Source organism: Aethina tumida, chromosome 2 (assembly GCF_024364675.1).
Source record: "Aethina tumida isolate Nest 87 chromosome 2, icAetTumi1.1, whole genome shotgun sequence".
In the NCBI taxonomy this organism is placed as follows: Eukaryota; Metazoa; Arthropoda; class Insecta; order Coleoptera; family Nitidulidae; genus Aethina; species Aethina tumida.
Window position 1 is genome coordinate 32,518,536 of NC_065436.1, and position 27,635 is coordinate 32,546,170.

At 33.0% G+C, this 27,635-nt stretch overlaps 8 protein-coding genes across 16 annotated transcripts; all 8 read right to left on the reverse strand.

Moving 5' to 3' along the window:
• Positions 1-26,917, reverse strand: LOC109603636 (cytochrome P450 9e2-like). Of its 8 annotated transcripts, none has more exons than XM_020020126.2 (6): positions 26,799-26,894; positions 1,644-1,858; positions 1,424-1,587; positions 1,038-1,369; positions 540-987; positions 1-487 (listed from the first exon to the last, which is right to left on the reverse strand). In XM_020020126.2, the coding sequence occupies exons 2-6, from the start codon at positions 1,841-1,843 to the stop codon at positions 57-59; spliced, it is 1,575 nt and encodes a 524-aa protein (XP_019875685.2). In that variant the 5' UTR covers positions 1,844-1,858; positions 26,799-26,894; the 3' UTR covers positions 1-56.
• LOC109603635 (cytochrome P450 9e2) lies at positions 2,055-4,058 on the reverse strand. Its single transcript, XM_049963938.1, has 6 exons — positions 3,960-4,058; positions 3,688-3,899; positions 3,471-3,634; positions 3,082-3,413; positions 2,576-3,023; positions 2,055-2,525 (listed from the first exon to the last, which is right to left on the reverse strand). Exons 2-6 carry the CDS (start codon positions 3,885-3,887, stop codon positions 2,095-2,097), a joined length of 1,575 nt encoding a protein of 524 aa, XP_049819895.1. The 5' UTR covers positions 3,888-3,899; positions 3,960-4,058; the 3' UTR covers positions 2,055-2,094.
• On the reverse strand, positions 6,214-26,917 carry LOC126264144 (cytochrome P450 9e2-like). The gene is made up of 6 exons (XM_049963939.1): positions 26,799-26,917; positions 7,837-8,049; positions 7,620-7,783; positions 7,233-7,561; positions 6,732-7,179; positions 6,214-6,681 (listed from the first exon to the last, which is right to left on the reverse strand). The coding sequence occupies exons 2-6, from the start codon at positions 8,034-8,036 to the stop codon at positions 6,251-6,253; spliced, it is 1,572 nt and encodes a 523-aa protein (XP_049819896.1). The 5' UTR covers positions 8,037-8,049; positions 26,799-26,917; the 3' UTR covers positions 6,214-6,250.
• LOC109603641 (cytochrome P450 9e2) lies at positions 8,167-10,110 on the reverse strand. Its single transcript, XM_020020137.2, has 5 exons — positions 9,874-10,110; positions 9,659-9,822; positions 9,280-9,611; positions 8,782-9,229; positions 8,167-8,724 (listed from the first exon to the last, which is right to left on the reverse strand). The coding sequence occupies exons 1-5, from the start codon at positions 10,071-10,073 to the stop codon at positions 8,294-8,296; spliced, it is 1,575 nt and encodes a 524-aa protein (XP_019875696.2). The 5' UTR covers positions 10,074-10,110; the 3' UTR covers positions 8,167-8,293.
• LOC109603638 (cytochrome P450 9e2) lies at positions 10,707-26,932 on the reverse strand. Its single transcript, XM_020020133.2, has 6 exons — positions 26,799-26,932; positions 12,339-12,553; positions 12,121-12,284; positions 11,734-12,065; positions 11,235-11,682; positions 10,707-11,181 (listed from the first exon to the last, which is right to left on the reverse strand). Exons 2-6 carry the CDS (start codon positions 12,536-12,538, stop codon positions 10,751-10,753), a joined length of 1,575 nt encoding a protein of 524 aa, XP_019875692.2. The 5' UTR covers positions 12,539-12,553; positions 26,799-26,932; the 3' UTR covers positions 10,707-10,750.
• On the reverse strand, positions 13,021-26,917 carry LOC126264119 (cytochrome P450 9e2-like). The gene is made up of 5 exons (XM_020020131.2): positions 26,799-26,917; positions 14,798-15,010; positions 14,250-14,745; positions 13,745-14,195; positions 13,021-13,695 (listed from the first exon to the last, which is right to left on the reverse strand). Exons 2-5 carry the CDS (start codon positions 15,004-15,006, stop codon positions 13,265-13,267), a joined length of 1,587 nt encoding a protein of 528 aa, XP_019875690.2. The 5' UTR covers positions 15,007-15,010; positions 26,799-26,917; the 3' UTR covers positions 13,021-13,264.
• On the reverse strand, positions 17,194-19,401 carry LOC109603640 (cytochrome P450 9e2-like). Of its 2 annotated transcripts, XM_020020136.2 has the most exons (5): positions 19,182-19,401; positions 19,021-19,125; positions 18,627-18,963; positions 18,127-18,577; positions 17,194-18,074 (listed from the first exon to the last, which is right to left on the reverse strand). In XM_020020136.2, the coding sequence occupies exons 1-5, from the start codon at positions 19,379-19,381 to the stop codon at positions 17,644-17,646; spliced, it is 1,524 nt and encodes a 507-aa protein (XP_019875695.2). In that variant the 5' UTR covers positions 19,382-19,401; the 3' UTR covers positions 17,194-17,643. The 2 variants fall into 2 exon arrangements, with proteins under 2 accessions (XP_019875695.2, XP_049819893.1); XM_049963936.1 differs by having other exon boundaries at positions 18,627-19,125; positions 19,182-19,399.
• Positions 21,792-23,897, reverse strand: LOC109603642 (cytochrome P450 9e2-like). Its single transcript, XM_020020138.2, has 5 exons — positions 23,760-23,897; positions 23,478-23,678; positions 22,933-23,422; positions 22,429-22,879; positions 21,792-22,374 (listed from the first exon to the last, which is right to left on the reverse strand). The coding sequence occupies exons 2-5, from the start codon at positions 23,675-23,677 to the stop codon at positions 21,944-21,946; spliced, it is 1,572 nt and encodes a 523-aa protein (XP_019875697.2). The 5' UTR covers position 23,678; positions 23,760-23,897; the 3' UTR covers positions 21,792-21,943.
• Positions 26,933-27,635: the final 703 nt, after the last annotated feature.

The following is a 27,635-nucleotide window of genomic DNA, read 5'->3' on the forward strand; positions in this document are numbered from 1 at the left end:
TATTTTTTTAATTCGTATATTTGAAGATATTAACAAAAATATTTGATTTATTGAGACTACAGCCTCTGCAAGCCAAGCCAAAATCCATTTTTGGCGTTTAATCCAGCTGCAGTTGGAGCAATTTGAATAGGAATTTCCGTTTTGTCGGTGGCCACTATCTTAAACTGGGATAACAAATGAAATAACATCGTCTTGACTTCCATAATAGCAAATCTGGATGCAATGCAACCTCTGGGGCCTGCACCAAAGGGTAGAAAGGTGTACGGAACAATTTTGTTTTTGTTCTCATCACTAAATCTTTCTGGGTCGAATTTATCCGGATTTGGAAAGTACTGTGGATCCATTTGAATGGCACAAATAGGTATGGTGATCGAATCACCTATTTTTAAGTGAATCGGCTTTTCGTTTGGAGTCTGAGGATTTATAGTATATGGTTTTGTACAAATTCTATCAGTTGCAGCTCCGTTTGGCCACTTTCTAAGTGTTTCTACAAACAACATATTTTTAACTATTTTTCTTTCACGTATGTGTAGTCTCACCAGATATTATCATATCCATATATTTAATCTTCATCAAGCCTTCATAAGTCAAATTCCCATTACACTCTTCCAAAGTTTTTTGAATTTCAGCTCTTAATTTATCTTGGCAGTCTTGATTTAGTGCCAGTTCATAAGAAGTGAAACACATTAAGCCCGACACAGAATCAAAACCAGCAAAGAAGAAACCTCCTGCTTGAGCAACAATTTCATCATCAGTTAAATCTTTCTTTGACGTAACAGTAGCTTCGACTTCCTGTACTGTCGCAAATCCCGTGTCAACTGCATCTTTGTTGGATTCCTCAGGGATGTTTTCTTTACGAAAATTCATCAATATTTGTATTAGGTCTGGCCTAATAATTCCTTCACGTTCTCTCAAAGCTATTGTGTCACGTACAACTTTACGCAAAAATGCCACTTCTTCTGGCGAGAACATTCCAAATTTTAAGTACTGCAGTTTTCGGATTAGATTTTATAATATAGTATAATGACCATACAAACCTTGGGTATTAACGGAATAAACAAATATGAAAAAACCTTAACAGTTTTCCAAAATCCACTAAAATTAGTTAATTGTTTTCCTATGACATAAAAATCATTATCTTTGTCAGACAGGGAATCAACTTTTAATCCAAACACGCATGAAGCAATAACGTCATTGGCTAATCTGGTGTAAGCATCTTTCATTTCTAATGATATGAAATTTTTATCTTGGCTTTCAAAATATTGTATAAACTGCTTTGATGCTTCAACCATTAGTGAAAACATATGTTTCATTTTGCTTGAAGTAAATGCCGGACTAATTTTTGGACGCAACTCCTTCCATCGTTGGCCTAAAGATAAAAGAATCGGTTACAAGTAAATATCCACTTAATTGGATGTACCACCTCTCATTGCAAATAAATTGTTGCCCCAAAATGGATCACCTTCTGCATCAATAAAAGGTGTGTGATCAAGAAAATGGTCAAAATCTTTTACAAGTAATTGCTTGATTAATTCCGGATCTCGTATCAACAGTGATCTAGAGGTAAACGAGTACATTCCACTATATCTGAAATCTCAGTGATAATATAATTTTTCATTTACATATTATAAATAAATAATTACCTAGCATTGGGAAATTGAAAATATATATTTTGTATCACCTGTGATATAGCCATTTTTTGAGTCAGAATGGGTAACATGTCTCCAACTATGGGTAATGGATTAGTTTGATTAACACCTAATTTTTTCCAGTAATTATAAGTCCTTGTAAAGTAATAATAACCCAAAGTTATTATTACTATTATATATGCAAACCAAATCATTCTTCTTTATTAAATCTAAAAATTACAATGGTTTAATTACTAAACAAATATTATTATTTTTATATTATTACATACTACATAACTAAAATAAATAAAAAATGTGGGAAGCATCAACTATTTTTAGATGAATTCGAATCAACGACGTCAATTAAATATTTGTATTTTTATTTAAACTACGGGAATTAATTTAGCAAAATAAAAAAACTTCATGAACTTTTACTACAAAGATTTATTAACATATAATTTAAAATTTATAGTTTCTCTAAGCCAAGCCAAAATCCATTTTTGGCATTTAGAGCCCCAGCTGTTTTAGCAATTTGAATTGGAATATCAGTTTTTTCCGTTGGGACTATCCTGAATTTAGACAACAAATGAAACAACATCGATTTAACTTCCATAATAGCAAATCTGGATCCAATGCAACCTCTTGGACCCACTCCAAAAGTCAAAAAGGTGTACGGATTGATGTTCTTCTTATTCTCGTCGCTGAATCTTTCAGGATCAAACTTTTCGGGATCTGGAAAATACTTTGGATCTCTCTGAATGGCGCAAAGCGGTATCCAGATTGAATCGCCGACTTTTAAATGTACAGGTTTTTCATCTGGTGTTTGAGGCTCTATGGTATAAGGCTTTGAACACACCCTGTCGGTGGCAGATACGTTTGGCCACTTTCTGAGACTTTCTGCAACACTATGTTCAAATGCCGTTTTATTTCACTTTAACCCAACTCACCGCATATCACCATGTCCATGTACTTCATGCTCATCAAACTATTGTAGGTTATTTCTCCGTCACACTCTTCCAGGGTACTTTGTATCTCGGCTCTTAAAATATCTTGAAAATCTTGATGAAGAGCCAACTCGTATGAGGTGAAACACATTAGCCCAGAAACTGAATCGAAACCAGCAAACATAAAACCAGCTGCCTGTCCCAAAATCTCATCATCAGTTATATACCTTTTTGGTCTCCCAACGTCGATGACTTCTTGAACAGTTGCAAATCCTGTATCTATTTCTTCCTTTTGGGTGTCTTCTGTGACATTTTCTTTACGGGAATCCATTAATATTTGAATAAAGTCTGGTCGGACAATATTTTTACTTTGTCTCATTTCAATTGTGTCATTAATTATTGTTCGAAAAAATGATGTTGTTTCTGGGGTCAATATACTAACCTTAAATATCTGAAATATATATGTTAATAATACATTGTGTTCTTCTTAAATCATTATCATTAAGTACCTTGGCTACAAAAGGAGATATGACGTATAGAAAGAACTTAATACTTTTCCAGACGCCTGTAAAGCTGGTTACCTCCTTGCACCTAACGTAAAAATCATTTTCTCTATCATTCAATGAGTCCACTTTAACTCCAAACGTACATGATGCAATTACATCATTAGCGAATCTGGTGTAGGCGTCTTTCATTTCCAAACTTATGAGATTTTCATCTTGTTTATCAAAGTAATCGATAAACTGTTTTGAAGCTTCTACCATCAGAGAAAACATCTTCTTCATTTTACTTGAAGTAAAAGAGGTAGTTACAGTTTGTCGTAGTTCTTTCCACCTTTGTCCTAAATTAATTTTCATCACAAAACTATAACTGTTATAATTTATCAGATAGTAGTTACCTTGCATTGCAAACAAGTTGTTGTTCCAAATAGGATCATCATCAGGATTTACCATAGGCTTGTGATTAAGGAAGTGATCGAAATCTTTCACCAGTACTTTTTTAATTAGATCTGGATCTCGAATAATTAATGTTGGTGAAGTAAATACGTAAGCTCCACTGTATCTGTGCATAAATTGTAAAATTATTATTTTAGTTTTAAATGTCTTCACCTGTACCTCGATGTTGGAAATTCCTTGTACAGTTTTTCCACTAAGTCACATATTGGCATGGTTTGAGCTATTGCAGGAAACATATCTCCAAAAAAAGGCAGTGGTGTGGTTTGATTAATCCCTAAATTCTTCCAGTAAGTGTAAGTTCTCCTAAAGTAATAGTATCCCAATGATAAAATTACAACTACTAGTGTTAACCAAATCATGGTATCTAATGCCTGAAAAATAAATAATGTTTATAAAAATAGGATTCTTAGTACTACTTACAGAGATCTTACATGAGAAAACACTGATGGTAAGTGTACTGAAACGTATACAAGTTAAAATAAAATTAATTTTTTAGATACGTGATGAGTTAATTGATCGCGTTTATCTATTTTTAGATTACACAGCCTGAGTGGCAATAAAAGATTAAAACATATGACCTTCACATAGAAAATTGTGTATGTAAACAAATATGATTCATTATTTTTATTATATCGATAAATGAATGCTGTTACTCGTGTGGGATAATTTGTGGTAATATTAAAACAATTAATTTAATTTAAGACACAATTTTAATTAGGCATATTTTTACAAAGTTTCTAGTTTATATTATTTATAATTTTTCAAACGCCACCCAGAAACCATTTATAGCATTTAGTCCAACCGATCTGGGATGCAATTGCATAGGTATATCCGTCTTCTCCGTTGGTACAATCCTAAACTTAGACAACAAATAAAATAATACGGCCTTGACTTCCAACAGGGCGAATCTGTTGCCTATGCAACTTCTTGGACCAAGTCCAAATGTCAAAAAGGTGTATGGCACAATTTTGTACTTGTTCTCATCATTAAATCGTTCGGGGTCGAATTTTTCTGGGTCTGGGTAATATTGAGGGTCCCTATGGATAGCCCAAATTGGAATCCAAATAGGATCACCCACATTAAGACGAATTGGTTTTTCTCCCGGGTTCTTTGGTTCAATAGTGTATGGTTTTGTACACATTCTATCTACTTGTACTGTATTCGGCCACTTCCTCATAGTTTCTAAAAATCAACGTCAATCCCATCTTTTTTGACACAAAATATGTATTACCTGTCACCACCATATCCATGTATTTCATTTTCAGCAACCCTTCGTAAGTGACTTTCCCATTATTGTCATCTAATACATCTTGAATTTCATTTCTAAGTCGGTCCTGAATGTCCGGATTAATAGCCAGTTCGTAAGCTGCGAAAGACATCAGCCCTGATACTGATTCGAAACCAGCAAAGAAAAATACTCCAGCTTGTGCAGTAATCTGATCATCAGTCAGTTCAATTTTCGCTTTGACTCCATTGTCTGATTCTTCTAAGGTTGCAAAGCCAGCGTCTACAACATCCAGGTGGTCGTTTTCTTGTGATTTGCCTTTCCGTGCCTCCATGAGTAAATGAATGAGGTCTGGTCTGACTATGCCCTCACGTTCACGAATTTTGATAGAATCTTTTACCAAAGTGCGAAGGAACTGTGAAACTTTTTTGTTGAATATATTGACATCCAATATCTAAAACAAACTTGTTACTTTGGAAGTTGTGGGTTTAAAACTCTTTATACCTTGCATAATGATGGTATAAGTAAACCTATGCAGAACTTTATATTTTTCCATATACTGGTAAAATCACTTAGTTCCTTGCCAATGGCATAGAAATCATTATTTTTGTTCTTAAGCGAGTCGATTTCAATGCCAAAAGCACAACTGGCTATCACATCGTTTGCATATCTGGTAAATATATCTTTGAGTTCTACACGAATAGTATTTTCATTTTGACTTGTGAAGTATTCTGTAAAGTTCTTTGCTGCACCCTCTATCAGAGTGAACATTGTTCTCATTTTGCTTGATGTAAAACAGGGGCTTAGAGTCGATCTCATTTCCTTCCACTTTTGACCTAAGGTAAGGTTTATTAATATTATTATTAATAATTTAATAATATTGAATAAAGAAAAAACACCTTCTAGTGCAACAAGATTGTTGCTCCATAACACATCACTCTCAGGGGCGAGAAATGGTTTGTGATCCATAAAGTGATCAAAATCTTTGACTAAGATTTGTTTGATCAATTCTGGATCTTTTAAAACAAGAGTGGGTGTATAAAGTTGATACATCCCTGTGTACCTATGAAATGAATAGTTTAAATTTTTTAAAATTCAAAATGAGTTTATAATATACCTAACATTAGATCCAAGATTATAAATTTTCATTAATAAATCTGAAAGTGGTGCGGATTCTTTAAAGTCTCCTAAAATGGGTATAGGATTACCCTGTTTTACTCCCAACCTTCTCCAATATTGAAGAGGATATATTAAATAATAATAACCCAATGCCAAAGCTACTAAAAGTAAAATTATCCACAGCATTGTCACGAGAAGTACCTGAAATAATTAATATTAAGAACTTCAATCTAAAACGTAATTTTTAGAGGTAATAAATTAATATAATATTTATTACAATATTTTAGACATAAAATGGGATTATAATTTATAAATGTGGAAATGTAAATAAAACACCTTAAAATGATGAAATTTTTTATATGAACCCTTTTATAGTTTTTACAATTTTTCAAATGCTACCCAAAATCCATTCTTAGCATTCAGTCCAATGGAACTGGTATGCAACTGAATGGGTATTTCAGTTTTCGCCGTTGGTATAATCCTAAACTTTGACAATAAATGAAATAGCACAGCTTTGACTTCCAGAAGAGCAAATCTGTTTCCAATACAGCTCCTTGGACCAATTCCAAATGTTAAAAAGGTATAAGGTACAATTTTATGTTTGTTCTCATCACTAAAGCGCTCTGGATCGAATTTTTCGGGATCTGGATAATATTGCGGATCTCTCTGAATACCCCAAATTGGTATCCAAATGTTATCTCCCACTTTGAAAGGAATTGGTTTTTCACCAGGATTTTTTGGCTGAATTGTGTAGGGTTTAGTACACACCCTGTCAGTTTGGACAGCATTCGGCCACTTCCTCATGGTTTCTTAAAATCTATGTCAATTTCATGTGAAAGACTAAAAGATCATAGATTACCTGTTACTACCATATCCATATATTTCATTTTCAACAATCCTTCATAAGTTAACTTTCCCCCATTCTCCTCCAAAACTCCATGAATTTCAGCTCTAAGTTTATCCTGGATGTCAGGTTGAAGGGCCAATTCATAGGCTGCGAATGACATCAATCCCGAAACTGATTCGAAACCAGCAAAGAAGAATACACCAGCTTGCGCAGTAATTTCGTCGTCAGTTAGTTCAGTTTTTCCTTTAACTCCCATGTCAAATTCTTCCAGAGTTGCAAACCCGGTATCTAAAATTTCTTTCTGGGTGGAGTCCAGTTTTTTGCCTTTACGTGCTTCCATCAATAGATGAATAAGGTCTGGCCTCACTATGCCTTTAGTTTCTCTAATTTTAATGGAATCTGTTACCAAAGTTCGAAAGAAATGTGTGACTTTTTTGTTAAAGATGTTAATTTCCAATATCTAAAACGTACTTGTTAATTTAGATGTTCAGCTTAATTGATGAAGGTTTAAACCTTTGATAAAAATGGTACAATTAAACCTAGAAAAAACTTCATATTTTTCCATATGCCTATGTCAGTCAGTTCTTTACCCATAGTATAAAATTCGTTGTTCCTGTTTTTGAGTGAGTCGATTTCAATTCCGAAAGCACAACTAGCTATCACATCATTGGCATATCTGGTGAATGCATCTTTAAGTTCTACATCGATTACATTTGAATTTTGGCTAGTAAAATATCTAGTGAAATTTTCGGCTACATCTTGTAACAATGTGAACATAGTTCTCATTTTGCTTGAGGTGAAGGAAGGACTTAAGGTTGATCTCATATCCTTCCACCTTTGACCTAATTTAAAGGCAATTAGTAGTCAAAATTTAAAATATAATATATTAGTCAAATATACCTTTTAATGCAAAAAGATTATTACTCCATAAAACATCACTTTCAGCTGACAGAAATGATTGGTGGTCAAGAAAATGATCAAAGTCTTTGACAAGAATTTGTTTGATCAATTCTGGATCTCTTATTACCAGAGTTGGTGTGTTAAACAGATATATACCAGTGTACCTATAACACTAACAATTTTAAATTAAGCCTTAAAAATAAATTTATTGGATTACCTAACATTAGATCCATAATTATAAACTTTCATTATAAGATCTGCAAGTGGTCTTCTTCCAAAGATTGATTCTTTAAAATCACCTACAATTGGTAACGGGTTACCTTGTGTTACACCTAACTTAGTCCAATACTGAAGAGGTCGTATTAAGTAATAATAACCCAATAACAGAGATACTAATAGTAAAATTATCCACAACATTGTAACGAAAAACCTGAAAGAAATGTTAAAATATGTACATCTTATAATCAATTTATGAATAATTATTTAAGTTATGGTTACATGAACTAAATAGATGAAATGTAGATATGCAAATAATTAAAACATCATGTTAAAAATATTAAATGCTTTATTAGATACAAGTTTACATAATACAACATATGGGAAAAAAATCTTTGTTTTAAATCAAAATTATCAACATGTGTGTCTCCACAAAAATATTATTTAGTGTTTTACGGTTAGATCTTCTGCAAGCCAAGCCAAAATCCATTCTTGGCGTTTAAACCAGCACCAGTGTGTGCAATTTGAATAGGAATTTCTGTTCTTTCGGTGGTCACTATCTTAAATTTGGATAACAAATGAAACAACATCGTCTTAACTTCCATAATAGCAAATCTGGATCCAATACAACCTCGGGGACCTACACCAAACGTCAAGAAAGTGTACGGAACAATTTTGCTTTTGTTCTCGTCACTAAACCTTTCTGGGTCGAATTTCTCCGGATCTGGAAAATATTGTGGATCCATTTGGATGGCACAAAGGGGTACTGAGATTGAATCACCTATTTTTAGGTGAATAGGTTTTTCATCAGGGGTCTTAGGTTGTATGGTGTAAGGTTTTGTACAGAGTCTATCTGTTACAGCTGCGTTCGGCCATTTTCTAAGACTTTCTACAAACAACGTATTTGTAAAAACTTCATCTTTTATATACTAGTAGATGAACTCACCGGAAATTATCATATCCAAATATTTCATCTTCATCAAGCCTTCGTAAGTCAAATTTCCATTACACTCTTCCATGGTTTCTTGAATTTCAGCTCTCAATTTATCTTGACAGTTTTGATGCAATGCCAGTTCATAAGATGTGAAGCACATTAAGCCTGAGACAGAGTCAAAACCAGCAAAGAAGAAAGCAGCTGCTTGAGCAACGATTTCATCATCGGTTAGAGGTTTCTTTGTCGTAGAACCAACTTCGGCTTCATGGACTGTTGCAAATCCCGTATCAATTGTATCTTTATTAATGTCCTCTCTGGCGTTTTCTTTACGGGAATTCATCAATATTTGAATTAGATCTGGCCTAACAATTCCTTCGCGTTCTCTCAAAGCTATTGTGTCCCGCACAATTTTACGGAAAAATGCTACTTCTTCTGACGAGAACAGTCCAAATTTTAAATACTGCAATTTGAGGGTTAGTTTTGATAATCTTGTATAGTGGCTGTACAAACCTTTGATTCTAAAGGTATAAGATTATATGAAAAAATCTTAATATTTTTCCAAAACCCAGTAAAACTAGTTAATTGTTTTCCCGTTACATAAAAATAATTTTCTTTGTCATTCAATGAATCAACTTTTAATCCAAACACACATGAAGCAATAACGTCATTGGCAAATCTGGTGTAACTATCTTTCATTTCTAAAACGATGAGATTTTTGTCTTGGGTTTCGAAATATTGTATGAACTGCTTTGAGGCTTCCACCATTAGGGAAAACATATATTTCATTTTGCTTGAAGTAAACGCTGGACTAATTTTAGGACGCAACTCTTTCCATCGTTGACCTACAGATGAGAATATCACAAATAGTTGGAGCTAGTTGATTTATCACCTCTCATAGCAAATAAATTGTTGCTCCATAATGGATCACCTTCTGGATCAATAAAAGGTTTATGATCAAGGAAATGATCAAAATCTTTTACAAGTATTTGCTTGATTAATTCTGGATCTCGTATCACCAATGTTGGTGAGTTAAATAAGTACATTCCACTATATCTAAAAAGATCAAGGATGACATCATATTTTAGGGTAATAAAAAATAATTACCTAGAATTTGGAAATTGTGAATAAATATTTTGGACCAAATGTGATAAGGCCATTTTTTGAGACACAATCGGAAACATGTCTCCAAAAAAAGGTAATGGGTTGGTTTGATTAATTCCCAAATTTTTCCAGTAATTATACGTTCTTTGATAGTAATAATACCCTAAAGTAATTATTACTACTATAAGTGCTACCCAAAACATTCTTCTTTGTTAACCTAAAACTTACAAAGTTTCAGTAGACCTTACACACATATCAACTTAGAAACTAACCGTAACGTGTTGACTGTATAAAATAATATGCTCAAATACTAAGCATTGAGGAGTGTGTAATCTATTTTTATCTAACCGTCCACCTGGATCCGCCCGAATCAATCTAAAACCAGTATGACTAATTTTATTTTTACGTCACCAATTAATTTTTAATGTATTTGAATTTCAGGAATTAAATTAATAAAATAAGAAAAATAAGCTTATGTGAAAAAGTTTATTTCTGTTACATTTAAAACTTATAGTTCTCGAAACTAAGCTAAAATCTATTTTTGACATTTAATGCACCAGGAATTATAGAATTGCAACGTCAGATTTTCCTTGGGCACTAACCTACAATAAAATGAAGCAACTTCCATTTACCGTTCATAATAGTAAATCTGGAAATCTGGACTCAATATAATGACTAATGTCAATCACATAATTATTCATAATAATGAGGAACTATATGACCTTCCTATCTAATTTGTGTATGTAAATAAATATGAGTCATACAACTATGTCAATAGTGCGATGGTGTTACTTGTGTAGAATAAAATCAAATTGGAGGAATATTAAAACAACCAATTTAAAGTGAAAGTTTAATTATACACAAGAGTTATACTTGTTAATCATAATTTTTCAAATGCCACCCAAAAACCATTCTTGGCATTCAATCCTATTGATCTAGGGTGAATCTGAATAGGTATATCAGTTTTCTCCGTTGGCACAATTCTAAACTTCGACAACAAATGGAACAGCACAGCCTTGACTTCCAAAAGAGCAAATCTGTTTCCAATACAACTCCTAGGACCAATACCAAACGTCAAAAATGTATAAGGATCAATTTTCTGTTTATTCTCATCGTTGAATCGTTCGGGGTCGAATTTTTCCGGATTTGGAAAATATTGAGGGTCCCTTTGGATACTCCAAATTGGAATCCAAATAGGATCACCCACTTTCAAATGAATAGGATTTTCGTCTGGAGTTTTTGGTTGAATTGTATATGGTTTTGTGCATACTCTGTCTGTTTGTGCTGAATTCGGCCACTTCCTTAAAGTTTCTGAAAATCAACGTCTATGGATTGTTTCTTTATTTGTTCAATCCGAATGTTACCTGTCACCACCATATCCATGTATTTCATCTTCAACAACCCTTCATAAGTGAGTTTTCCACCATTCTCCTCCAACACATCTTGAATTTCAGTTCTAAGTCGGTCCTGAATGTCGGGTTGAATGGCCAGTTCGTAGGTTGCGAAAGACATTAACCCTGAAACCGAGTCGAAACCGGCAAAGAAAAATACGGCAGCTTGCGCGGTGATCTCATCGTCACTCAGTTCAGTTTTTCCTTTGACCCCCACATCTGATTCCTCCAATGTTGCAAAACCAGCATCAAGTGTTTCTTTGTGATTGTTGTCGTGAGACTTGCCTTTACGCGCTTCCATCAATATGTGAATTAAATTTGGTCTCACAATACCTTTACTCTCGCGAATTTTAATGGTATCTTTTACCACACTGCGGAAGAAATTTGTAACTTCTTTGTTGAATATATTTACATCTAAAAACTAAAATAAAAATATTAATTTTCGATATTACACTTTTAAAGAAGGTTAAACCTTTGATGAAGGTGGTATAAGTAAGCCTATGAAAAATTTAATATTTTTCCATATGCCAGAAAAATCAGTTAGTTCCTTTCCCATCAAGTAGAACTCATTGTTTTTGTTTTTCAGTGAGTCGATTTCAATACCAAAGGCACAGCTGGCTATCACATCATTAGCATATCTGGTGAATGCATCTTTAAGTTCTACTTCTATAACATCTTTATTTTGACTTGTAAAATAGTTGGTAAAATTTTCGGCTACATCTTGCATTAACGTGAACATGATTCTCATTTTGCTGGAGGTGAAAGAAGGACTTAATGTTGATCTCATTTCTCTCCATCTTTGCCCTGGATTTTGTTATTATTAACCACAAAAAATAATAAATTATTTATGAATGAGTACCTTCTAATGCAAACAGATTATTGCTCCACAGCACATCACTGTCAGGAGATAGAAATGGCTTGTGGTCAAGAAAATGGTCGAAATCTTTGACTAGAATTTGTTTGATGAGCTCTGGATCTTTTATGACCAAAGTTGGTAAATTAAATTGATATATACCAACATACCTGTAAAGTTTTCAGTTTATTTGCATAGAAATTGATCTGGAATACAAATGTTACCTAACGTTAGATGCGTAATTATAAATCCTCATAATAAAATCTGAAAGGGGTATGCCTCCATAAATGCTTTCTTTAAAGTCACCTACAATTGGCCATGGGTTCCCTTGTTTTACTCCCAACCTTTTCCAATACTGAAGGGGCCTGACCAAGTAGTAATATCCCAGTATAACGGCGATCAAAAGCAAAACCGCCCACAACATCTTTACTCAGAGAAACTGAAAATAACGTAAAAATAATCAATTTCTCAATGGCGTTTTTCAAATTTAAAAATGATTTATCCGACCTTCATCCTTCACCCATTGCTACTTGCTGCGTTGATTAAATAAATAATCGAGTAATTTTTAAATAGATACAATAGGATGACATATATTATTGATTTTAATTTTAACACCTTAATTTAAAATTGTCAAATTTACATAACTACAATTGCTATAATAGTTTCTTATTAGATCTACTAAAGATCTAAATTCAAAAGGTCGAGGCGTGAAATTGAACGCATTAACCCATCCCAGTTAAGTAACACTTTAACTAAGTTTTGTTTCATGCTATATTTAGTGAATGCTTTTGAACAATTTAAACAATATGTTATTATTTTAATCTACTTATTTAGGTAGGATGTGGATAGATTATTATCCACTTGTGATGGTTAGTTATATTATATGGATATATTTAAACAAATATAGTTGTTTGACCTTTATTATGTAACTATTTACAAACAGATAAAATATAGATATACAATTTCATGTATGACATATATTATTTATTTGATAACGATATAATTACTACAACAACAAATATTAATAATTTCGAAGAACATGGTTTTTATAAATAAAAACACAATTATAAAGATTATAATATATTTTATTTTTTAATATATCCAAAACGTGTTACGTAATTAATTGTCATGGTCTGTCTGATTTTAAATTTTATATTTTCTGTAGACCGAACCAAAATCCGTTTTCAGAAGTCAAATTGAAGTTTTTCTTACAAATTCTTAATGGAATGACTGTCTTTTCAACTGGCACAATTTTGAAACTGGCCAAGATGTGGAAAAACACAGCCTTGGTTTCCATTATGGCAAACCTTGAACCAATACAGTTTCTGGGTCCAACTCCGAAAGGTAAATAAGTGTAAGGTTTGATATTCACTTTGTTTTCATCGTTGAACCTTTCAGGGTCAAATTTTTCTGGATTCGGGTAATATTTAGGATCTCTATGAATGCCAAAAAAGGGCAAGAAAAGTACGTCATTTTTCTTTAAATGTAACGGTTTCTCGTCAGGCAAGACTGGTTGGATTGTGAAAGGTTTAGTGCAGATTCTGTCTGTACCAGAAGCAATCGGCCATTTTCGAAGACTCTCTAAAAGTATTATATTAAAATATAAACGTTGAGTTAATTGAAACACAACCTGTTAAAACCATGTCCATGTACTTCATTCTCATTAAAGCTTCATACGTCAATTTTCCTTCACAATCATCTAAAGTCTTATTAACTTCTTCCCTAAGTTTATCTTGGACATCTTGATTCACCCCCAATTCGTAACACATAAAGCACATTAAAGAAGACACAGCATCGAAACCAGCAAAAAAGAAAATTAAGGCCTGAGCAGTCACATCATCATCAGTAAGGCTGATATTTTTATTAGATTTGCCAATTTCAGATTCCTCAACAGTTGCAAAGCCAGTATCAATATCACCACTGTTTTCTTCATATTTATGTAAACCTTTTCTAGCCTCCATTAAAACATTTATCATGTCTGGACGTACAATTCCTTTTTCTTCCCTTGTTTTTATTGTTTCAATGATCAGATCTTTGAAAAATGTGGATACTTCTTTAGTAAAAAGTTTAACTTTCAATAGCTAAAATTTAAATAAATAAAATATGTTACGATTAATTGGTGTATTGTACTATACTTTGAATAAAGTTGGAAATGCAAAGTATCCAAAAAATTTCATGCTCTTCCAGAAACTGCTGAAGTTGGTCATATCTTTACCCATTACATAAAACCTATTGGTTCTGTCTTTCAGTGAATCCACTTTAATGCCAAAAGCTGTGGTTGCAATTACATCATTGGTAAATCTGGTAAAGGTGTCCTTCATTTCAATTGTAATAATATCTTGGTTTTGATTCTTAAAATGTTCGACAAAGTCGTGAGCACATTCAGAAATTAAAATAAACATGGCTTTCATTTTACTACTGGTGAAAGATGGACTTAATGTTGCTCTCATGTCTTTCCACTTTTGCCCCTTTAGAGAAACTAAATTTTTGCCAAACATAGGATCACTTTCCTCTGGAATAAGCGTCCTGTGGTCCATGAAATGATCAAAGTCTTTAATTGTTATTTGTTTGATTAGATCTGGGTCTCTTAGTACGAGAGTTGGCGTAATGAACTGATAAAATCCTGAGTATCTGTTTGGAAAAAGGATGTTATAAGTGATAATTTAATGGGTTAATGACTTACCTAGCATTCGGAAACATGTTGTAAACATATAAAATCATTTCGGAAAAACTTTGTGTGCGGGTAATAGTTCCCCAGTTTTCTCCGAAGAAAAACACAGGATTGCCTTGTTTTATACCGATACTTCTCCAGTAACTCTGTACTTTTGTGATGTACAAATATGTCAAAACCAAACATACCAGCAAAGCTAGTACCCACAGCATCGTTAACATGTGTCTGTAACAATAACTTTATTTCACCAAACCACTATGAATCAGGTTTACCAAAATAAAAAATAATAACCGGTTTTAAATCTTTACTTTGATTGTATTGATACCAAAACAACCATACAGACACCATTCACACAAAGAAAACTTATGTTTACATATTTATCTTAAGTGGAAGATGATGACTCACAATGGATAAATAAATCAATTACCGCAAATGATGTGTGCAATGTGCAATTATTTCGTAAAGTAATGTTGTTTTAATGTTACACATACTTAAATACTGAGAAATTATACCACTGTTTACTTCAAAACTTTAATGATTAATAATTTAATATTAATATAAAAAATATTTAAATTTATACATTTACAAACTAACCAATAACATATACTTTTCTTAATAAACTTAATTAATAAACAAAAATAAATAATTATATTCTCTGCAAACCTAACCAAAATCCATTTTCAGATGTCAAATTAAAATTTTTCTTGCAAATCTTCAATGGAATCACGGTCTTTTCAACTGGAACGATTTTGAAATTGGCCAAAATGTGGAAGAACACAGCCTTGGTTTCCATAATAGCAAACCTGGAACCAATACAATTTCTTGGTCCAGTTCCGAAGGGCAAATAAGTGTAAGGTTTGATGCTTCCTTTGTTATCATCGTTGAATCTTTCCGGATCGAATTTTTCTGGGTTCGGGTAATTTTTGGGATCTCTATGAATACCAAAAATGGGTAAAAATAGTATATCGTTTTTCTTTAAATGAAGTGGCTTTTCATCTGGCAATACTGGTGAGATCGTATACGGTTTAGTACAGACCCTGTCGACGCCAGCAGCACTTGGCCACTTTCTTAAGCTCTCTAAAAATGTTAACGTAGTACTACAAGTATAGAACAGTATAAAGAAAATTTACCTGACAAAACCATGTCCAGGTATTTCATTTTCATTAATGCCTCATACGTTAATTTTCCGCCACAATCGTTTAAAGTCTCATTTATTTCCTCTCTAAGTTTATCTTGAATCTCCTGATTCACACCTAACTCGTAAGACATAAAACACATCAAGGTGGATACAGTATCGAAACCAGCAAAAAAGAAAATTAAAGCTTGCGCTGTCACATCATCATCGGTAAGAGTGAAACTTTTCTTTGATTTGCCAATATCGGATTCCTCAACGGTTGCAAAACCAGTATCAATATCTCCATTATTTTCTTCGTAATTAAGTAATCCTTTTCTGGCTTCCATTAAAATATTTATCATATCTTGGCGTACAATTCCTTTTTCTTCCCTCGTTTTTATCGTTTCCATGATTAAGCTTTTGAAAAATGTTGATATCTCCGTAGTAAAAATTTTAATGTTCATTAGCTAAAACACAAATAAATAAATCTTGCTACAAGTGATGAGTGAGATTTTACTTCAAACAAACGTGGACAGGCGAAATATCCAAAGAACTTCATATTCTTCCAAAAACTGCTGAAGTTGGTCATTTCTTTACCCATGACATAGAACTGGTTATTTCTGTTTTTCAAAGAATCTACTTTAATGCCAAAGGCTGTGGTAGCAATTACATCGTTGGTAAATCTAGTAAATGTGTCTTTCATTTCAATGGTAATAATATCCTTCTGATTTTGTTTAAAATGTTCAACGAAATCACGGGCACAATCCGAGATCAAGGTGAACATAGCCTTCATTTTACTACTTGTGAAGGAGGGACTTAATGTTGCTCTCATGTCCCTCCATTTTTGGCCTTTTAATGAAAATAAATTTTTGCCTAGCAAAGGATCCACTTCTTCAGGAATGATTGACCTATGATCCATGAAATTATCAAAGTCTTTAACTGTTAGTTGTTTGATTAGATCTGAGTCTCTCAGTAGGAGGGTCGGCATTAAGAATTGGTAAAAACCGGTGTATCTATAGAAATGTGTTATTAATAGAGGCAGTTTTTAAGATTGAATATTTACCTAGAATCTGGAAACATGTTATAAACATGCAAAATCATTTCAGAGAAGCTTTGTGTACGGGTAATGGTGCCCCAATTTTCACCAAAGAAAAACGCAGGATTGCCTTGTTTAACACCGATGCTTCTCCAATAACTGTGCGGCTTGATGATGTATAAATATGTGAGAGCTACACATATCAGCAACACTAATATCCACAACATTGTGGACAGAACACTGTAACAAGAACACTCTTTCATCAACCCGCAGTGATAAAATCTAATTATTTGTGTATTAAATTCATCTGTCGTTAATTGTTTGAACTCTAATAAGCTTCAATACTATCTAATTTTAAATCTAATTACCTTAATTCCCCACTACCACAATCACATCCAAAAACCACATATATTACTCATAATAGATTACAAATAAATGAAAATAAATATGAATCCTTACTCAACTTTACATGGAAGTTAATGATATGCAATGGTAAATGATTTATCAAAAATATAGTGTTATGTTAGATTGCTCGAAGATGCTACCGACAGGTCAATATACAGTAACGGTCATTTCTGCCAATAAGTACTGGTATCAAGAAAATATCCCATTTCTTTTTTCAAAATAGAAATATATTGTATGCGTACATTTTAAACAATGTAATACAGTTTAAAAAAGAAAATTAATTATATAAACAAAAATAAGAGTTTAAACTCTTTCCAAACCGAACCAAAATCCATTCTCAGACATTAAATTAATGCTTCTTTTGCAAATTTTCAATGGAATCACCGACTTGTCAACTGGTACTATTTTGAAATTAGATAAAATGTAAAAGAACACAGCCTTCGTTTCCATAATGGCAAATCTTGAAGCTAGACAATTTCTTGGCCCAACACCGAAAGGCAAATAAGTGTATGGTTTGATATTCCCTTTGTTTTCATCACTAAATCTTTCTGGGTCAAACTTTTCTGGATATGGATAATATTTGGGATCCCTGTGAATTCCGAAAAAGGGCAAGAAAAGTAAATCGTTTTTCTTTAAATGTACCGGTTTTTCGTCAGGCAATGCTGGATCTATAGTATATGGTTTGGTGCAGACTCTGTCCATACCGGCAGCATTCGGCCACTTCCGAAGAGTTTCTGAATATGGCAATATTATAATATGTTTCTTAAATGTTCATCAAAGTAGTACCTGATAAAACCATGTCCATGTACTTCATTCCCATTAAAGCCTCATATGTTAATTTTCCTCCACAATTCTCTAACGTCTGGTTAATTTCTATTCGAAGCTTTTCTTGAACATCTTCGTTTACACCTAACTCATAGCACATAAAACACATTGAAGAAGACACAGCATCAAAACCAGCAAAAAAGAAAATTAAAGCCTGGGCTGTCACATCATCATCAGTAAGACTGATATTTTTATTTGATTTACCAATTTCAGACTCCTGAACTGTTGCAAAGCCTGTATCAATATCGCCACTATTTTCTTCATATTTATGTAAACCTTTTCTGGCTTCCATTAAAATATTTATCATATCTGGACGCACAATTCCTTTTTCTTCCCTTGTTTTTATTGTTTCCAAAATCAAACTTTTGAAAAACATAGTCACATCTTTAGAAAAAACTTTAACTTTCAATAGCTAAAACACTAACACATAAAATATGTTGCAAATAATGAATAGATGCTACCTTAAATAACATTGGGAATGCAAAGTATCCAAGCAACTTCATACCTCTCCAGAAGTTACTAAAGTTGGTGATATCTTTACCCATGACGTAAAACTTATTGGTTCTGTCTTCCAATGAATTAACTTTAATACCAAAAGCGGTAGTAGCTATTACATCATTGGCAAATCTAGTAAATGCGTCCTTCATTTCAATTGTAATAATGTGCTGATTATGATTGTTTTTAAAATGTTCAACAAAGTCATGAGCACATTCGGAAATTAAAGTAAACATGTCCTTCATTTTACTGCTGGTGAATGAAGGACTCAAAGTTGCTCTCATGTTTTTCCACTGTTGACCTCTTAAGGAAAACAAATTTTTTGAAAACAAAGGTTCGCTATCTTCCGGAATAACAGACCTACGATCCATAAAGTGGTCGAAATCTTTAATAGTTATTTGTTTGATTAAATCTGGATCCCTTAATAGAAGTGTGGGTGTTAAAAATTGATAGCATCCGGAATATCTGTTTAAAAGCATATTATTAGGAATAATTGGACAAAATATTGGCTGGCTGTTTACCTCGCGTTTGGAAACATGTTGTAAATATCTATACTCATTTCGGGGAAACTTTGCGTACGAGTAACCAGCCTCCAGTGTTCACCGAAGAAAGGTACAGGATTGCCTTGTTTAACACCAATACTTTTCCAATAACTGTGGGGCTTGATGATGTATATATATGTGAGAACCACACAAATCAGCAACACTACTACCCACAACATGGTGGACAAAATACTGCAACAAGAATGCTATTTCATCCGACTACCTTTTTAATTTAATAATTAAACACTGAGCGTCTTTTTTCTTTTAATTTGTATTCAGCTATTGTTAATGTTAAATTTTCATTCTGTGAAATAAAAAAACATTTTTAATTACTAATTTTAAGTAATATTTAATATTTATTCATCAAATTTCCAAACCAATAAAACCATTATGTACTTCAACATGTTTATTAAAACAAATCACAAATATTTTGCAAATGCATATATCTATATACACTTTTTAAATAATATATCATACAGTTCATCCTTTATTGGATAAAAATAAAAAATTAAATTCTCTTCAATCCGAGCCAAAATCCGTTTTCCGAAGACAAATTAAAGTTTTTCTTGCAAATTTTTAATGGAATCACCGTCTTTTCAACTGGTACTATTTTGAAACTAGCTAAAAGATGGAAGAACACAATCTTGGTTTCCATAATAGCAAATCTTGAACCAATACAGTTTCTTGGTCCAGCTCCAAAAGGTAAGTAAGTAAAAGGTTTGATATTCCCTTTGTTTTCATCACTGAACCTTTCTGGGATAAATTTATCTGGGTTTGGGTAATATTTGGGATCTCTATGAATACCGAAAAAGGGTAAGAAAAGTACATCGTTTTTCTTCAAATGTATCGGTTTTTCATCTGGCAAAACTGGCTCAATAGTGTACGGTTTTGTGCAGACTCTGTCTATACTGGCTGCATTTGGCCACTTTCGAAGACTCTCTAAAAATAGTTTGATACATATAACTACACAAAGGATTATTAAAATCGTACCTGATAAAACCATGTCCATGTATTTCATTCCCATCAAAGCCTCATACGTTAATTTTCCTTCACATTTTTCTAATGTTTGATTAATTTCTTCTCGAAGTTTATCTTGAACTTCTTGGTTTACACCTAATTCATAACTCATAAAGCACATCAAAGACGACACAGCATCGAAACCAGCAAAAAAGAAAATCAAAGCTTGGGCTATTACATCATCGTCAGTAAGATTGATATTATGCTTAGATTTGCCAATATCAGATTCCTCAACAGTTGCAAATCCAGTATCAATAACTGCACTACTTTCCTCATACTTATGTAGCCCTTTCCTAGCTTCCATTAAAATATTTATCATGTCTTGGCGCACAATACCTTTTTCTTCTCTTGTCTTTATTGTCTCCATGATTAAACTTTTAAAAAACGTAGACACCTCTTTGGTAAAAACTTTAACTTTCAATAGCTAAAACAAAGAGATGTATAAAATATGTTACAAATAATAAGTAAAAGTCTACCTTGAATAGAAGTGGGAATGCAAAGTAACCAAACAATTTCATACTCCTCCATAGGGTTCTAAAGTTGGTCATATCTTTACCCATCACATAAAACTCATTTGTTCTGTCATTCAATGAATCTACCTTAATTCCAAATGCAGTAGTAGCGATTACATCGTTGGTAAATCTCGTGAATGTGTCCTTCATTTCAATCGTTACAATATCTTGGTTTTGATTCTTTTTAAAATATTCAACGAAGTCATTAGCACATTCGGAAATTAAAGTAAACATCGACTTCATTTTACTGCTTGTGAAAGAAGGACTTAAGGTTGCTCTCATATTCTTCCATTTTTGGCCTCTCAAGAAAAATAAATTTTTTCCAAATAAGGGATCGCTTTCTTCTGGAATGATTTTCCTATGATCCACAAAATGATCAAAGTCTTTAATTGTTATTTGTTTGATCAAATCTGGATCCCTTATTACAAGAGTGGGCGTTAAGAACTGATAAAATCCAGAGTACCTGTTTTGAAAATTAAATTAACAGGAGTGACAGATCATATAATTCACCATTTACCTTGCATTTGGAAACATGTTATAAACATCCAGTACCATTTCGGAGAAGCTTTTTATTCGAGCAACAGGGCCAAAGTTCTCACCGAAGAAAAACATAGGATTGCCTTGTTTTACTCCGATACTTTTCCAGTAACCCTGTACCTTAACTACGTAAATATATGTGAGAGCCACACATACCAACGAAATTAGTATCCACAACATCTTGAACAGAACGTCTGCAACAATAACACTACTTCACTAAGCTGAGAATGTATCTTAAATAAGGTTATTCACAACAAACAACGATAACTGGTTTTAAGTTTAATTACCTTGATTTAGTTTCCACCAAAACATCGACACACACTCCAATCACATGCAGCATTTCACAATGTTTATAAAGGTGGGATGAACATGTGAAAATGAACTTGAATACTTACTTGAAGTGGGGGCGGGTAATGCAATGGGTAATTCATTTACCGCAAATGTTCTGCGATATATTTATTGCCCGGAATTACAAACGCAAGTGATGGAATGCGATTCCAACCGATTCAGAAGAAAATGTTGATTATATTTAGCTGTCATACGTATTTATTCAATAAAATTACAAACAGAAACAACATGACACATAAATATTAATATAAAATATTAATATATCCAACATATATTAATTATTACGTATAAAGCAATTTAATATTGTTTATAAATCAACCGATTGTATTAGATTTTCTGAAGACCAAACCAAAATCCATTTTCACAAGTCAAATTAATACTTTTTTTACAAATCTTCAATGGAATGACCGACTTTTCGACTGGTACAATTTTGAAATTGGCCAAAATGTGGAAGAACAAAGCCTTGGTCTCCATAATAGCAAATCTTGAACCAATGCAATTCCTTGGTCCAGTTCCAAAAGGTAAATAAGTATATGGTTTTATATTCCCTTTGTTTTCGTCACTGAATCTTTCTGGGTCAAATTTTTCTGGGTCTGGATAATATTTGGGATCTCTATGAATGGCGAAAAATGGTAACATGAGTACATCGTTTTTCTTTAGATATACCGGTTTTTCGCCAGGTAATACTGGGGTTATTGTATAAGGTTTAGTACAAACTCTATCTATACCCACTGCACTTGGCCACTTTCTTAAACACTCTAAAATATTATAAAAATTACAATACTTATATGAAAAGTTTATTAAAGTCTGACCTGATAAAACCATGTCCATGTATTTCATTTTCATTAACGCCTCATACGTTAATTTTCCCCCGCAATCTTCCAGCGTTTGATTTATTTCCTCCCTAAGTTTATCCTGAACTTCTTGATTCACACCTAATTCATAACCCATAAAGCACATCAAAGTGGACACAGAATCGAAACCAGCAAAAAAGAAAATTAAGGCATGAGCGGTCACATCGTCATCGTCAAGATGGATATTTTTCTTTGATTTGCCAATTTTAGATTCCTCAGCTGTTGCAAAACCGGTGTCAATATCCTCACTGGTTTCTTCATATTTGAGTAAACCTTTCCTGGCTTCCATTAAAATGTTTATCATATCTTGACGCACAATCCCTTTTTCTTCCCTTGTTTTTATATTTGACATGATTAAATTTTTGAAAAACGAAGAGACTTCTGTACTAAAGATTCTAACTTTCAATAGCTAAAACACAAATATTGAAGTATGTTGCAAGTACGTAATGAAGGATTTTTTACAGAGAATAAACGTGGACAGGCATAATATCCAAAGAACTTGAAATTTTTCCAAAAACTAGTGAAGCTGGTAATTTCTTTCCCCATAACATAAAACTGGTTATTTCTGTCTTTCAAAGAATCAACTTTAATACCAAAAGCTGTGGTTGCAATTGCATCATTAGTGAATCTGGTAAATGTGTCCCTCATTTCAATTGTGATAGTATTTTTATTTATTTGTTTAAAATACTCAACGAAATTGTTGGCACAATCAGAGATCAAGGTAAACATACCTTTCATCTTACTACTCGTGAAAGAAGGACTTAATGTCGCTCTCATATCCTTCCATTCTTGACCCTTTAATGTAAATAAATTTTTGCTTAACATAGGCTCTCCAGGAACCGTTGTACTGTGATCAGTGAAATGGTCAAAGTCTTTAACTGTTATTTGTTTTATTAGATCTGGGTCTCTTAACACAAGGGTCGGTAATAAAAATTGGTAAAATCCTGAATATCTATAGAGAAAATTTGATGATATAAAATTAATAAGATCATAGATGTCTTATTTACCTAGTATCTGGAAACATGTTATAAACATTGGACATCAATTCCGCGAAGCTTTCTGTGTGAGAAGCTGTGCCCCAGTTGTCCCCAAAAAAGAAAACAGGCTTGCTCTGTTTCACACCTATACTTTTCCAGTAACTGTGCGGTTTAATAATATATAGATATGTGAAAAGCGCACATATCAACGGCACAAGAATCCAAAGCATCCTAAACAGAATGACTGATTTAGGAAAAATTTTGTTCAGAAATAACAGAAAATCATTAATTGTAGTTTTTAAATTGAATTACCTTAATTGACCCACCACCAAAACCACTAAACACTCCACAGAAACCTTCGAATTCACTATGACTTAACAGACGGATTCCAATTGAAAATTAAATATCCGACAATTTGATTTTATACTGTATAATTTAAATGGGAGCACATACTGAGATACGTTATTGCATGAATTTACGCCAGATTAGGACACATAAGAATATTATCAGTTTATTTTAGTTGAGAGACTACCTTTCCTATCAATGTTGATAGATATTTAATCGATTGAATTTAAAACAAGGTATCACTACTTAGTTCAAACTCATTTAATAATAATATCGAAAACAAATATTCTGTAAAAATATGGCACTATTTAATATACTTTTCCTAATATAAAGCTGCTTATTAATTATATAAATAAGAATAAAAAATTAGATTTTCTGTAAGCCGAACCAAAATCCATTTTCAGAGGTTAAATTAAAGTTTTTCTTAGAAATTTTTAACGGAACATCTGTTTTTTCAACTGGTACAATTTTGAAATCAGCTAAGATATAAAAGAACACAGCTTTTGTTTCCATAATGGCAAATCTAGAACCGATACAATTTCTTGGTCCAGTTCCAAAGGGTAAATAGGTGTAGGGATTAATCCTCTTTTTGTTTTCTTCATTGAATCTTTCAGGGTCGAATTTTTCTGGATTGGGGTAATATTTCGGGTCTCTATGAATACCGAAAATGGGCAAAACAATTATGTCATTATATGTTAAATGTACAGGTTTTTCGTCAGGAGATATTGGATGGATTGTGTAAGGTTTAGTACAGATTCTGTCTGTAACAGTTGATATAGGCCACTTCCTAAGTGTTTCTGGAAATGTCACCCAAAATTAAAATAAACCTACAACGTAATACTAGAATACTACCTGACAAAACCATATCCATATATTTCATTCCCATTAAGGCTTCATACGTTAATTTTCCGCCACACTTTTCTAAAGTTTGTTTTATTTCCCCCCTAAGATTTTCCTGTATATCTTGATTTATACCCAATTCATAACACATAAAACACATTAGGGAAGAAACTGCATGAAAGCCAGCAAAAAAGAAAATCAATGCCTGAGCTGTTACGTCGTCATCAGTAAGACTAATATTTTTCTTTGATTTGCCAATTTCGGATTCCTGAACTGTTGCAAAACCAGTATCAAGGTCCCCATTTTCTTCATACTTGTGTAAACCTTTCCTTGCTTCCATTAAAATGTTTATCATATCAGGACGTACAATTCCTTGTTCTTGCCTTGTCCTGATGTTTTCCATAATCAAGTTTTTGAAGAACATTGATAGCTCTTTAGAAAAAAGTCTAACTTTTAACAACTACAATGTAAATAAAATATAAAATATAGAACCAACTGTGACCAAAGCTTTACTTTGAGTAAACCTGGCAATGCCATATATCCAAATATCTTCATGGTGTTCCAGAATGTACCAAAATCCGTCATTTTTTTACCCATGACATAAAACTCATTGGTTCTGTCCTTCAATGAGTCAACCTTAATGCCAAAGGCAGTAGTTGCTATTACGTCGTTGGTGAATGTGGTAAATGTGTCCTTCATTTCAATTGTAATAACATCTTGGTTTTGATTCTTCTTAAAATATTCGACGAAGTCGTGGGCACTTTCGGAGATCAAAGTAAACATGGTCTTCATTTTGCTACTTGTGAAGGAAGGACTTAATGTTGCTCTCATGTCCTTCCATCTTTGACCAGTTAGGGCAGTTAAATTTTTGCCAAACATAGGATCAATTTCTTCCGAAATAAGCTTCCGGTGATCCACAAAGTGATCAAAGTCCTTAACGGTTATTTGCTTAATTAGTTCTGGGTCTTTTATCAAAAGAGTTGGTGACAAGAACTGATAAAATCCTGAATATCTACATAGAGATTGGTCAATTGTGTTATTGGAAGTAGTTTTTAAAATAGAATAATTACCTAGTGCCTGGAAACATGTCGTAAACATACTGAATCATTTCAGTAAAGCTTTGTGTGCATGACACAGTGCCCCAATTATCCCCGAATAAAAACGTGGGTTTAGTTTGTTTTACACCGATACTTTTCCAATAACTGTGTGGTCGGACAATGTAATAATATGAGATAATTAAACACAACACAGATATTAGTATCCATAGCATCGTGAATAGTAACCCTGGAACAAGAACACCCCACTGTTTCACCAAATCACTGAAATTCGTACAACCGAAAATTTATAAATTACGTTCATGCAAATAAAAAATCGATTAACCAAAAATCAAATTAAATAACTTTAAACTGAGTCTGAAGCTTTCAACTAGTCTCATTGATATTAAAAATTGAAATAGCACCATTGAAATATATTTTGACATTAATAAGGCCTCCGATTGTTTATTTAAAATATTGAACAAAATTCCCCACACCCTCTGAAATTAAAGACGACTTGCTTGTCTCTTGTTTTACTACAAGTAAAAGAAGAACTTAGTGAGCCTCAGATCGTTTCATCCCCTTCTTTTAAAAAAGTAAAAACTTTATCACTGATTTAACTATCCTCTGCGCCGCAAAATTATATACTTGTTTGATAAAGTCTGAGTGTTTTATCAACAAAATTGGCGATAAAAATTGATAGTTTAGACAATCTTACTATAAATGTTGTTTTGAAAATTAATAGTTAATCTGGTGTTCGTAAATATACGACACTAGACAAAAAACAACAGGATTACCTTGTTTCACACATATTTTTTTAATTATTGGTCTGACGACAAAATTGTACGCCAGAGCCCTGAAAAACAGGAGTAAGAGCACTACACTACTTCACCAAATCACAAATTTTTGAATCACTGTTCGTCAACCTTTATAATTAGTTTGTGTATATTGAAAAAAATGCATCCTCCATCACAAACTTTATGCGTATAAAATAAAAAAGGAAATGCGCAATTACCTCAAATATGAACAATTTACAAAATAGTTAATTGGCACGTAAAAAATGATCGACCTCCAAAGCAATGGATGAATAAAAAATAAACCATCAACCAGAATATTAAAATTGATTAATTACCTTGTATCCCTCGCAGCTGAAATCACTGAACAAGCACTCAAATTGTGCGCAAAAAGTTCTCACACTATAGTCCCGTATCACCTGTGTCGAATATGCGAACGATCACCATAGAATGAAACCTTGTGTCCCCTTCCGCGGTTTTTAAACTATTTAAACGCTCTTAATTTAGTGGGAGGGAGGCCGTGAATGATGTTAACAAATATTGTACAAAATCATCGAGCACGCATTCGCGCAACGGATTCCGGGTCGTCTGTTTATCTATTGCTCATGAGACCAATGACAAATGGATAAAAACGCTTGCTTGTGTTGTTTTGATCGAGATATGTTGTGACACAATAATATTATTAATTACATCCATTAATCTCTTAATGTTAAATTAACATATTTTTAATTCACACATCGTACAAAAACAAAAGGGCTAATAGGGCCTCAAAAACTTACTGTTGCTGTCACATTTCTTTGAAATTACTTAACAAGGTCTTCGGTGCGTTCTCTTATCGCTTTATGCAAATTCACTTTTGTGGAAACTTTTTGTTGAGGCATTATCGGACGGAGGCTTTTTTGTACTTCCGCGGATTATGAGTAGTTTCCGACGTTTGTAGTGAACTTCCGACATGGATTACAAAACAGTGTCGAGATAAGTTTTGCCATTCGGGCCCCTCGGATTGTATGCATGTCTGCCTGTAATTTGACGAGGTGCAAGTGTCTTAACTCGAAGTCAAGTTGTTTTCTATGTTACGCTATTTTGAGGGGCCGACGAGGATTTCCCGTTTGAGAAGTTTATTTTCCTTTGCTGAAATATTAATACGGAACATTTAACTGATGATATAAAGTTGC